Raw genomic sequence first — 13,277 nt, 5'->3', positions numbered from 1 at the left:
TGTGTGTGTGTGTGTGTGTGGTTCAAAGTGTAGCACAAGGTAATATTGCAGCAGTTTTACAACCTGAAGGATGGACTACTGGAACACTCTGATGTGACTTTTCACTCCGGGGCAGGGTGTTTTCATTACCTAATCACATATACATTCCATTTACATCTATATACAGAAAACTGTACATACTGTACAAAGGAATGTTACCACATGATCATGTGATACCAAAACATCATTTGTATTATTGACATGAAGATTTTAGCTGTGTGCTGATTTATTGTAATTTACTGTAAAATTATGAATTAAAAACTAACTGGGTTGGCTGCAGTAGTGGAAAAAGTATTAAGATATTTTAATTAAGTAAAAGTAGCAATAATACAGTATAAAAATAGTCAGTATTAGTATATTCCTCCATTCAGAATTTTTATTACGTAAAAGTACAGAAGTATTACCAGCAAAATGTGAAAGTAAAAATATTTGTTATGCAAAATTGCACTAGAGTGTTACATTATCATCAGAGGTGGACAAAGTACACAACTCTAGTATGTCAAAGTAGACTCCTGGTCAAATATTACTCAAGTAAAAATGTTACTGAACAACCTTCATTTGTATTAAAGTGAAACTACTGGAGTACTTGCTTTTAAAAATTAAGTATTCAAAAGTACAATTTCTTTTTAATGTCAACGCATTGTTGTATTGTTGCCAGTAATAGTATTGTGTTTATTTGGCAAGATTGAATTATTTAGTCAGTAACGTTTACTCTGCATTTTTGCTTACTAAATATTAGTATGTGTCTGCAGTGGATTCACACAGGACCCGGTCCCAATAAAACAACTTGGCTGGCAAATCCATAAAAAGTAATTTGACCAACCATAGCGTAAAAGCTGCAACTACTACAAGCACAGGCAACTTTGTTTAAAATGTTTATCTGGAATTAAACAAATGTTTGCCTCATCGTGCTTTCTCAAATGTTTGTGTGCGGAGCAAACATACAACAATATGAATCTTCATTTCAAAAATCTCAAACATGGACTTCAGATATGGCCATGAGCACAGTTCAAATTGAACTGTTCAAAAATGCAGCAAGGGCTTTGAACTTAACTGACAGAGTAGGTGTAGTTTACTGTGATTGGTTTTTCTCCTGTGACAAACACAGCATATGGCTTATCTTATTTTAGAAAAGAAAATGAATCCACCCACTTCAAAGTAACGAGTAACAGGAAACTTCATAGAAATGTAGTGGAGTCAAAAGTCTAATATTTGTCTTTCAAATGTTGTAGAATGAAAGTCATAAGTTTCCAAAAAAATAATAACTCAAGTAAAGTACAGATACTCGATTCTGAACTCGGGAAATTAACAATAATGACCCTTGTGGTGAATTTGATTACTCCAGATTGTGTGTGTAGGACTGATTTAAACACATTTTTACATCAGCTGTATTTTATACCAGTTTACTGCCGCTTTCACACTCTCAGACAGCACACTATTACCCACATCACATGTAACATCACATCCTTTTTTAAGGCTTGATGTGGGGCAATTGAAAGGTAATGTGAGTGTACCTTTACAGGAGTCATTAAGGTCAGACGTGATTCTCAGCTACAGAACAGCAGCCCTTCAACTAGCAGGGATCTACTGTGTAGCTAAGGGACACCTTAGCAAGGCTGACAGTGAACACAGAGATGTGGACTTGAGCTCAAGAACAGCCACCCTAACCAATGGGTCTCCCAGCTATGTTGCTTTACAGTGTGTAAAGTGTATGAACCTATATGGACCCACTTCAGATGTGGCCATCAGACCAAGCCACATGTTTTTGGGCCCTGCTGCCATCTCCCAGCTTTATTTATTGTCCCCTACTACCATCATGTGGTAAAATAAAGGAAAGCTAAACATATTCAGTTCAACAAGTGAACACACACTAAAACAGATCAAATTTGGTGACAGAGGTTTTTCACAAAATTATTATCCATGAACAAGTAAGTGATAAGACATTTTTGTCAACATAATGTAAAATAAAAAGTTTTGCTATATATCATCTAAGACAGAAAAGAGTGAAAATGATAAGACAGTTGGTGATACTGAGAATAATAAGTGTGAGATGAAAGACAAAATATTATGCACTGTTGGGAGGATATGTAGACTATGTCCCAATTCCAAACACAACTGTGTACTAGTGTTGACAATGTACTATTTTGGTAGCAAGTATACAAGATATTCATGTAATATCATGTTTTGTATAGCAAATGAGACAGGACTTACACCAACAGTTGTTGGCTAGAAATTCTATATTTATTTGGAATTGAGAAGTAGCAAGCCATATAGAAGTTTTTCAGGGAATTTAATATTATATTATTACATTTCATGCACTGTCCCTGGAGCATCTCAGTCTTTTTTTCTTTTAACAGGTTTTAACAACTTTGTATTTTTTTAATAACTTTGAGTAGTTTTGTTTTCATTGTACTTCCATTGTGGGTGTTACAGAACAGACAGGGGACACCGAGAGATGGACCAGAATGTTCTTTATTGGATGACAGCCAGATATGGTGTCTATGGAGAGAGGGATCGTCTGTAGGAGGGAGATCACTGGAGGCAGGGAGGTCACTGGAGGCAAGCAGGGAGATCACTGGAGACAGGCAGAGAGATCACTGGAGACGGACTGGAGAAACACGGGAGGCTGGAGAAACGAAGGGTGATGGCGAATGGCACGGAGAGTCCTAAACTTAAACGAGGTCAAACACATACTGAGGTGAATGCAGGTCTTTCATACTGGCTGTGATTGGGACTAATGGGGAGCAGGAGTGTAATTGGGAGCAGGTGTGGGTGATTAGTGGATGGTGGCGCCTGGTGTATCTGTGACAGTGGGACAGTGGTGAGAATACCGTCCAACATTACATTCTGCGTGTTAGCATTTATAGTTTTTTTCATGTTGTCATTATCCCAGTGTGAATACACTACATGCTGAAAAGAATTAATAGTGTTCAAGTATGAATGGTCATACATATATTGTTCAACCCGAAAAATGCTGCAAACCATGTCAAAACATTTTCCCACTGAGTGTGACTCAGCTTCTCTAGACTGAGTGCTCACTCACAGTTTTGGATGTTACCCTAAATTGTTATTTGTGTGGAGAAGATTTCCCACTGGTGGTGGGAAAGGGACACTCATTTCAGATTTACACTGAGGAGTCTGCACTGGGCAAGAGTTCTTGTAGATTTGTTCAAATCACATTCACAGACAGCTTGTCGCTAACGTAGTCGTGCAAAGGTTTTTGATTATCAGCCTCTCCCCTCTGATGATGTGCTTTCTCCCTGAACACAGAATGTGCAGTCAAATTCCATTTCTGTGCACATTTTAGAAGTCAAATTATGCTTTGTAAATTAATTATGTATCTAAAGGCAATAACGTATCCCAGCATTTTTAATGAATAGGCTTGATGAGAACTCTTTTTGATCAGTTGGGATTTCAAATAAAAGTTTTAGTTTCCCATGATGCTCAAAATGCTATTTCAGAAGCGTTTCCACCCCAACAAAAATAACCTTATAGAGGAATCACTGAATACACAGAATATATTTTTTGTTAATATATAAAATATAGACAATGAAATTATCTGTGATAATGTCTAAAAATGTCAGTATTGTATCTGTTGATCAACTATTGAATCTTAATGAACAAGGCTTGGCTTGGATGGTTGGATGTGATGTTGAAAGATACAGTGAATGAGACAAGAGAAGTTTATAATAAAACAAAAGTAGAGATGCTCAAACATTGTAATACCATCTTAATAATGTTTATTAAGTTACAGTAAGAAACTCACTGGTAATTCCTTCTATGTCAATAGATGACATAATTCTAGCATTATATTACTGGCCAGTGCTCATGCAATATAGGCCTGGCGTTCTGCTCCCCATCTGCCCAACAACTGCACTTTAGTGTCAGGTTATGTAACTCACTTGTGTGTTTATGTGTGTGCATGATCTATGTATGTGTCTGGTAAAGTTTAGAAACTGCGCAACAGAAATTATGCAATTGAAGACTGTGAGCATATCCTATTAAATTAATTAGTTATTGCTGTAAATATACGAGATTACATGGATTTTTCATCGACATACTGTTGCAATCCACCAGAGAAAGTAAGACTTTATAATACTTGACAAATAGATCACGACTTTGCGGTTTGAAAAGCTTCAGGACAACGGGTAGATACCAAAGATAAAAGAAGGTAGATATGGAACAAGACTGGCTGAAGCTACAGCTTCCAGGATGAATGTTTGTTATGGAATGAATATTTACAGTAAATGAGCACAACGCTTTCCCTTAAATACACAGGTTTGTAAAGAGCAAATTTGCTTATTACATTTTTTTTTGGTTCTGTTTTACTCGGGCTATTACGGTAGTGGCCCTTGGTCTGCGGACCACGCCCCCTCAGTTCAGCCACTGTCTATCCAGGAAAAATAGAGTTGTCACACTGCAAACTGTCCTCCTGTTGCTGTGACTGACTTAAGACGCAACTGACAGGTGAGTGGGAATGGACATTTAAACATGTATTTGCAATGTCGTGTAGTATTGTCAAATATTATTAAGCTTCTACGAGTTTTATCCCCAGCTAGTGGCTGGCAGGTCGGAAAGTTAGCTAACGTTACGTTAGCTAGCTCACATAAGGGACTGTATGAAGTACCAAATGAACCACAAGTTAATTATGTTGCTTTATTGAAATAAGGTGCTTTTGGTAAATGATACATATGCCGAATTGTTAAGTGGTTAAACCATTAAATTGGGCCTTTGCATTATATTATACGGGGAATAACGATGTGCTAGTAAGCGAGGAAACATTTAACTACCACTCTTTTGAATGGAATTTGGAGTCCAGCTACAAACGGGACATTAGCTTTGCAGGTTCCTGCATCACCGTGGCTAATAATTATCTACCGTCATCTTAATGTGATTTTACGTCTATATCTGTGTTTGTCACTCTGTGTCGGTATGGACCCCATGTGGCTAGCACGATGAACAGTGGTGGGAAGAGTTTTATAAATAGATAGTATGACATTAATGGCTGGATTCTTGACCTTGTTCTGATCGGACCGAAGCACTGCGCAGACTCAGAGGGAGGGTGCAGTTGGGTTCAGTGACTCTGGATGCATTAACCTGCCCAAATTATTACAGAACTGAACCCAAATAAAGCTCTCAAGATTTGGTCCTATGTGCAAGTCTGGGCTAGTATATGGCTACTACTGTACTCAAACTACTAGTACTATCCAGGGCCTTTAGGGGTCCATGAGGGAGTTCTAGGAAGTCCTTGGCAAAATATTTTTTTATTGCACATGCAGTTGTTAATTCTAATTCATCAAAATATTTCCATGTGATTATTCTGGAATAAAATCCTATAAAATACATTCCAGTCATTTGGGGGTCTGTGATATGAAGACATGCCAGTCCATGTTTATAATTCAGATATTAGTGAAATGTGACTAACTAACTTGAGTAACTAGTTTATATTAATTCGAAAATTCAACTGCAGTCCTTGGAAATCAGATTGCAATGCACACTGTAAAATACAGTTTCAGATTGCACGCTGTAAGGGTACAAACTGTCATCTGTAATTTGTGGATGTCATTCCACAATCCAAGAGGCTAAAATAGTCAGTGGTGTATGATGTATTCAGATCCTTTACTGAAGTAAAAGTTGTATTACCACACTACAGAATACTCCATAACAAGTAAAAGTCCTTAAGTAAAAGTACAGAAATATCAGCAACATTTACTAATAGTATCAAAAGTAAATACTCATTATGCATAATGGTCCTTGTCAGAATGTTATATTATTGTATATATCATATAATGCATTAATGTGTATGTACAATGTGCAATCAAGCAACATTTTAATTTTGTAGTTGGTCAATTGTAACTTCTTCTTGTACACTACTGGGTAGTTTAATCTATAGCAAAGCACCAGATTTTTAAACAATATAAAGTACAATATTTGTAGCAATAGTATATTTACCTCTGAAATGTAGTGGAGTAGAAGTATGAAGTAGCAGAAATTGTATATACTCAAGTACAGTACAAGTACCTCAAAATCGTGATTAATAAGACAGTGCTTGAGTAAATATACATAGTTTCTCCCCATCACTGAAAATGGTTATGGGTGTATTCATTTGTTTAGCTTGTCATTATGGATCATTGATTTTGAGTTTTAAAGGGTCAGTCATATCATAAGTCACATCACATATTTTTAAAACTCAGAATGTTCTAGGACTTACTGCAGTCATGCCAGATGTTTAACAGACCATCATTTGCAACCAGTTGCAATGCAGTTTCTAGATTAGGTTGCTGATCATTACTGTTAAATTGTGTCCAGTAAAATGTACATTTAAAAAGTTTAAAGTCCGTGTAAAGGAAATTCTGAAATTTGTTTCTAAACTCATTATAAATGTTAGAAATGTATTGCTTAAAACATGTTACAAAGACTTAACTATGTAGTACTGAATTGTGGAGTTAGACCATTAAACAGTTTTTCACCACTTTTGTGTTCAGGATTTTTTGGGCGGGGCTGAAATCATGGCTCGATGATGAACTGGAGCCACCGAGTATGGTCCCTTGCCTAACACTATATAATAACTAGAGCATATTAGCATCAGTGGTTCGCATTAAATCATGAGTTACAGACATTACTGTTAGTTACAACCTACAGGTTGCTAGCTATCTATGCCTTCCTCCCACCAATGCATATTCCCTGGATGCGAGAATATACGAAACAGCTCGGTCTTTATTTAAATGGATTGATTTTGTGAAGAGCCACCTTGATGGAGAGCTGAGGATCACCACCAACACCCGCCTCTGCAGTGAATATTTTACACCTGATAGTTTTACAAACTAGACAACTGGGATTCACTGATAACCCGCTGTTACTGGTGAATGGGGCAGAACTGACTATCTCCAGCCCCGGCCTTCATCCTCCCGTCCCGTTGACAACTGGTGCCATCATCGGCAGTACGTGCCCACCAGTAAATGTAAGTTGTCTTGTGTGCTTATGTTATAATTACAGTAAGTAGTCCACAGTAACTCTACTAAATTTTGAAACCCCATAACGTGATTTTACATTGTGTATTGTTAGCCTAACATCATTTTCATGTAACCTAGCTAACGTTACTGCATGTAATGTTATTCCATCGGAAAATACACTGCTAATCCACAAAAGATGGGTAATATTTTATGTGCATCAATTTAGCTATGGCAAGGAATTATATGCAGATCAGGATGGCAAACATTGACCAAGTGAGACGTGCCTTCCCGGGAGGGTGTAAAATTAGATAACCAAAAGCAGGTGATTATTTTGCTTTGCAATGTAGAATTACAAACCTTCCAGCCACATTGGTAGGTATTGTTAGTTTTTAATAGGGCAAGGTAAGGCAACAAATTGTTTTATATTTGTTTTATACGCAATTTTATATTTATCTAGGTGAGCTTTGTGTAGGTGGTCAGTTGTTTTTGTTTAGATTTTTCAGTAAATTTCCACAACCATAGAGCAAAATTTTCAGAATGATTATCCCATTAATGCATGTTGCTAACTCTACATTTTATCTCTTCCGCAGTTTTGTGTTTTCTCGTCTCTCTCTTCTCTCTTGCTGTCACTTTCAGCAGGTATTTCTGCCTCCGGAGCTGCAGAGTCTGTGATTGTGGGCCTCCTGCTGGAACAGTGCTGCTGTCTCTATGGTGGAGAGGAGGTGGTGTGGCTCAGATCCTACTTAGTGGGCATCACCTGAAGCTGCATAATTGTCTTTCTGGATCCATCCTCCCCACTTATGTTTTACAATCTACATCTTGTCATCAGAATTGTATATACTATGATTTTCTGTTGTGAATCTATTCTGTACACACGACATCTATTGCATGTCTCTCCGTCCTGGGAGAGGGATACTTCCTCTGCTGCTCTTCCTGAGGTTTCTGTCTCTTTTTTTTCCCTGTTAAAAGGTTATTTCGAGATTGTCGAGTTTTTCCTCATTCAAATTGAGGGTCTCAGGACAGAGGGTATCGTATATTGTACAGATTCTAAAGCCTTTTGAGGCAATTTGTGATATTTGGCTATTTGAATAATAATAATGACTTTACTTGACTAATGTATGTGTCAGTGCAACATCATCATACTTTATTTGCCTATTTAAAGCGAATTATATTGTTTTCAGTGCAATCCTCAAGATACTGTAACGTAGTGAACTCTCCCATAGTTGTGTGTGTGTGTGTGTGTATATATATATATATATATATATATATATATATATAGCTCCCAGGCCTCGACCCGAGCTCGAAGGACGAGACCACCCGCAGAGGGTGAAGGACAAAGTTTTTTTTTTTTATATAAACTTCGTCCTTCACCCTCCGCGGGTGGTCTCATCCTTCGAGCTCGGGTCCTCTACCAGAGGCCTGGGAGCTTGAGGGTTCTGCGCAGTATCTTTGTTGTTCCCAGTACTGCACTTTTCTGGACTGAGATGTCTGGTGTTCTTCCAGGGATCTGCTGTAGTCACTCCTCCAGTTTGGGGGTCACTGCCCCGAGTGCTCCGATGACCACGGGCTCCAGTGTTGCCTTCACCTTCCAAGCCTTCTCCAGCTCTTCTCTGAGCCCTTGGTATTTCTCCAGTTTCTCATGTTCCTTTTTCCTGATGTTGCCATCACTTGGTATTGCCACGTCAACCACAACGGCTTTCCTCTGCTGTTTGGTTGGTTCGCCATTACCATTCTGTCAGTCTGAATCTGGAAGTCCCACAGGATCTTGGCTCGGTCATTCTCTACCACCTTTGGAGGTGTTTCCCACTTTGACCTCGGGGTTTCCAGTCCATACTCCGTGCAGATGTTCCTGTACACTATGCCAGCCACTTGGTTATGGCGCTCCATGTATGCTTTCCCTGCCAGCATCTTACACCCTGCAGTTATGTGCTGGATTGTTTCAGGGGTCTCTTTGCACAGCCTACACCTTGGGTCTTGTTTGGTCTGATAGATCTGGGCCTCTATTGCTCTGGTGCTCAGGGCCTGCTCCTGTGCAGCCATGATGAGTGCCTCTGTTATGTCCTTCAGTCCGGCCCGCTCTAGCCATTGGTAGGATTTCTTGATATCAGCCACTTCAGTTATGTTCTGGTTGTACATCCCATGTAGGTGTTTGTCCTCCAATGATGGTTCCTCCTCCAGCACCTCTTCCTTTGTTCCCCATTGCCTGAGACATTCACTGAGCACGTCATCTGTTGGGGCCTTATCTTTGATGTACTTGATGTTTCATCCTGGATAGTCGTAGAAAAGGTTTCAGTCGTAGTCATCTGGACACTGTTTTCAGAATCAAGACGGAAGTCATTCTCAATTGTGAAAATGGTCTGAGAACTCAGAAATTTAAGCTACTCTGTGTTGCTTAAGCCCTGCCCTCAGGGAGGATTCTTCCTGAGTGTCTGCTGTTTACCCTGCCTAGTTTCACCTGTCAGGGCCCGGTGCTGTCCAGTTCTTCATACCTGAGACTCTTTCTTGGATGTCTGCCGCTGTGATGGTAACTGGATTCTGTTCAGGGAGGTTGCTGTGGTCTTCTCTCAGAGCCACCAGCCACTGTGCATTGCTGTTGTGTGATGCTCTCCCATATACTTTGCCAGTACTGTTCAGTTTCCAGCCTTGGTGGGTCTGCTCTGCTGTTATTACCCTGCCATTGAGCGTACATTTTCGCAGGTTGAGTTGCAAACAGCTGGTTTATTCTTCTGGCTTCATTATCTCTTGTGTACCTCCTTAGGCGGCTGGCCAAGGCTTGGAGCTTTTGTTTGGCAGTTTCGAGTGCTTCAGGTATGGGCATCTGGTTGTACCTCTTGGGTACTTGTTTTTTCATTGCACCTCTCTCGGCCTCTGTCAGTTGGCTCACTTCTCTCCATGCCTCCTTGATTTTAGCCTCCAGCCTTCCTTTCCATGGTGGGTATTGTTTCTCATGGCTCCCATGGTTGCTCTTATAGCCAAGCATCTCGAGGATCACTGCTGCTGAAGTGTATATCAGCTCATTGGTTTCGGTGATGGTTGTGGTAGGGATTGCACTCAATGCTGCATTCACATCTTCTAGGAGACTTTCTGATGGTACTTCACTTAGCCGTTGTAATTGGCGTCGGGGTTGTCTTGCATTCATTCTCGCCATGATCTTATCTTTCAGGTCAGTCGCTGCCTCGTTCAGCGTGATTGCACTTGTTGGGGCTTTGTACCCAATCTCTTGTTGGGAAGCCGCCGTTGGCTCCCCTCTGACCTGGCGTCCTGGCTCCCCCTTGCTATAGCATTTGTGTTGTATCTCGTCAATCTCAAGTTGTGATAGCAGTTGTCGTTTGTGGATGTTGGAACACTGAGCTACTAGTTGCTTCGCTGTAAGCCTTGATTATGGGTTTCGAAGTAACCATTCATCCCACATCCTTTGCATGTAGCCCCTCTGACTAGGGTTACTGGAGTAGTAGCATTCCAACAGAGCCTTGTTATCGCATTTCGCCCATTTCGCTTGTTTGGCCGGGCGACGTCTGCCTTTGAACATGAACTGCCTTTGAACATGAACTGCCTTTTTATGGTCATGCCACAGCATCTCAATAGGATTCAGGTCAGGACTTTGACTAGGCCACTCCAAAGTCATCATTTTGTTCTTCTTCAGCCATTCAGAGGTGGTGGTTGCTGGTGTGTTTTGGATCATTGTCCTGCTGCAGAACCCAAGTTCGCTTCAGCTTGAGGTCACGAACAGATGGCCGGACATTCTCCTTCAGGAGTTTTTGGTAAACAGCAGAATTCATGGTTCCATTTATCACAGCAAGTCTTCCAGGTCCTGAAGCAGCAAAACAGCCCCAGACCATCAGACTCCATATTTCACCCCATATTTTACTGTTGGTATGATGTTCTTTTTCTGAAATACTGTGTTACTTTTACGCCAAATGTAATGGGACACACACCTTCCAAAAAGTTCAGCTTTTGTCTCGTCAGTCCACAGAGTATTTTCCCAAAAGTCTTGGGGATCATCAAGATGTTTTCTGGCAAAAATGAGACAAGCCTTAATGTTCTTTTTGCTGAGCAGTGGTTTTCATCTTCTATTCTTATAACAAGCTTCATTTAAAAACTGCATTTTGTGTTTACTTGTGTTATCTTTGACTAATATTTTAATTTGTTTGATGATCTGAAACATTAAAAAAAATAAGAAATCAGGAAGGGGGCAAACACTTTTTCACACAACTGTGTGTGTGTATATATATATATATATATATATATATATATATATACACACACACATATTTTTTTTTTTCAGTGCATGATTTTTAATCGTGATTATACTGATTTCAGGAAATAAACTTTTCACATGGCTTTTCTTGGCACACAACACATCTTCAGTGAGTATTTCTAAAAGAAGCTTTTATATATATATATATATATATATATATATATATATATATATATATATATAAAATTGGTGGTGGATAGCATTGTTTTACACGTTAGTCCAAAATCTCCAGCCTACGACTTTAAAGTTTGCAAAGGCTAGATCACCAACTAACTGACTGAGGAAATTTTGTGTTCAAAATCAGTTTTTAGCAGCAGCTATTGTCTGTTGAACTAAAGAACATACTTCATGTACTTCCTTGTGCAGTGTCCCAACAGTCGCAACAATGCATGTCTCAGTCAAGTCATTGCCTATAAATCCTTTAACATTTAACTCTTCTTTTCATGCCAGTTAGCAATATTTGCCAAACGTATATGTGCTATTTATGTCAGTCATGTACCTGTCGATTAGTTTCAACTTGTGAATGCTAGTCATTCCGGTCAGTGCATTTTGTGTTTGGGATATGTTGTCATGATTTCCCAAACTTTTCCCCTTGACTTGTTAAATTAGCAGTTTTTTTGACTGATGCATCTGTAATTTGTTATGTGTATTTTCCTCTTAACAGGAGGCCGGGGATCAGATTACTTTGTAGAGATCTTCTCAGCATGTTGCCTCAACACCTGAAGCAGATCCGAGTCCTTATGCTCAACGACAAGGAGAATTTAGAGAGGAACCTGTTCAGACTTGAACAAGGTAATGCTTCTTTTAAACAACTGCGCTTTTAGTGTTCCACTTGCCTGAATATATTAGGGAGGCTCCTCAAACCTAGCAAATTATTTACAAGGAACTAACTATTTTGTCTTCTACCTTATATACAAAGTGGTATCATAAAGTAGGTCTCTACTGCTGTAGCTAACGCAGATATTGATATGGTTTGGGTTGAAGTTGTTGATTTAGATATTTTGTGCCAGTATTCAGTACCTTTATAAATGTGACCATATTCAAAGCCCAAAACATTTAATAGGTAAAGTCTTCCCATTGGCAACCAGTGTAATATTTCAAGTATGAAGTGATTTACATGAATGCCCCCTCAAGTATTCAAGGGTCAAGCATAAAGTAGATGAACTACTTAATCCCAGTGAAACAACAGTTAGAGCATTTTTAGCTTCTTTAATAAGAAGAAAGAAGAAATCTCTGGAGAGTACAGAGAGTTACAGATCTGTACAGGCTGACAGGACTGTTGGCCTCCACCCATACCTCCCTCACCTGCATTGTTAGATCAGAATACATTAGACTAAAACAACCCTCTTTTGGAAATGCAAAGACAGTTTTTGCCAACTTATATAAAAACACACGTGTCCCACATCACATTTAATAGGATACATTTATATATATGACCTGAGGGCAGGATGAGTAATCAAAAATATTTATTAACTGTTTGGGGAAAGAGGGGGATTTGGATATATAAATATTCAAAAATGCTTTTTTGACAAATATTTGACATTTACAAAGAGATAATGCAGGGACTCAACTTTCAGTAATCACAGTACAGTTACTGAATTAGAGAAAGTGGCCATTACATATATTACATACCTTTTTCACCATCAAATTGTAGGCCTCAAACTTGGCTTTCTGAAACTTGCAGATAGAGAGTGGACAGTTCTATAATTTCATTCTAAACCAACAACAAAGGTCTTCTATATGTGTCGCTAAGACTACATTGATTAAATAGGGTGTCAGTTCTCTAATGTTGGTCTATTTGGGCGCTATGAGATAAAAGTAATTAAGAAGTCCTGCTTTTTGTCCTGTTATTGGCTCTGTTACTAATACTGACATTATTTTTCCTATAGCTATCATTCCTATTATTATTAAATTATTAATATTAACACTACAATTACATTTCTACAATTTTAAAAATTCTAGGTTGTATTTGCATTGTGCCCCCCCTTTCCCAAAACCTCTCTCTCTCTCTCTCTCTCTCTCTCTCT

At 39.0% G+C, this 13,277-nt stretch overlaps 1 protein-coding gene across 2 annotated transcripts in view; it reads left to right on the top strand.

The window, feature by feature from the left end:
- Positions 1-4,362: 4,362 nt before the first annotated feature.
- The window catches only part of agla (amylo-alpha-1, 6-glucosidase, 4-alpha-glucanotransferase a), a 44,155-nt gene continuing 35,240 nt past the window's right edge, over positions 4,363-13,277 (top strand). For both annotated transcript variants that reach the window (XM_044218594.1, XM_044218595.1), the window contains exons 1-2: positions 4,363-4,506; positions 11,915-12,042. In XM_044218594.1, the coding sequence (XP_044074529.1) occupies positions 11,955-12,042 (88 nt within the window). In that variant the 5' untranslated portion in view covers positions 4,363-4,506; positions 11,915-11,954. The remainder of the gene's footprint in view (positions 4,507-11,914; positions 12,043-13,277) is intronic.

Source organism: Siniperca chuatsi, linkage group LG13 (assembly GCF_020085105.1).
Source record: "Siniperca chuatsi isolate FFG_IHB_CAS linkage group LG13, ASM2008510v1, whole genome shotgun sequence".
NCBI lineage: Eukaryota > Metazoa > Chordata > Actinopteri > Centrarchiformes > Sinipercidae > Siniperca > Siniperca chuatsi.
The sequence above is the reverse complement of the archived record's forward strand: the minus strand, read 5'-3'. Positions and strand labels throughout refer to the sequence as shown.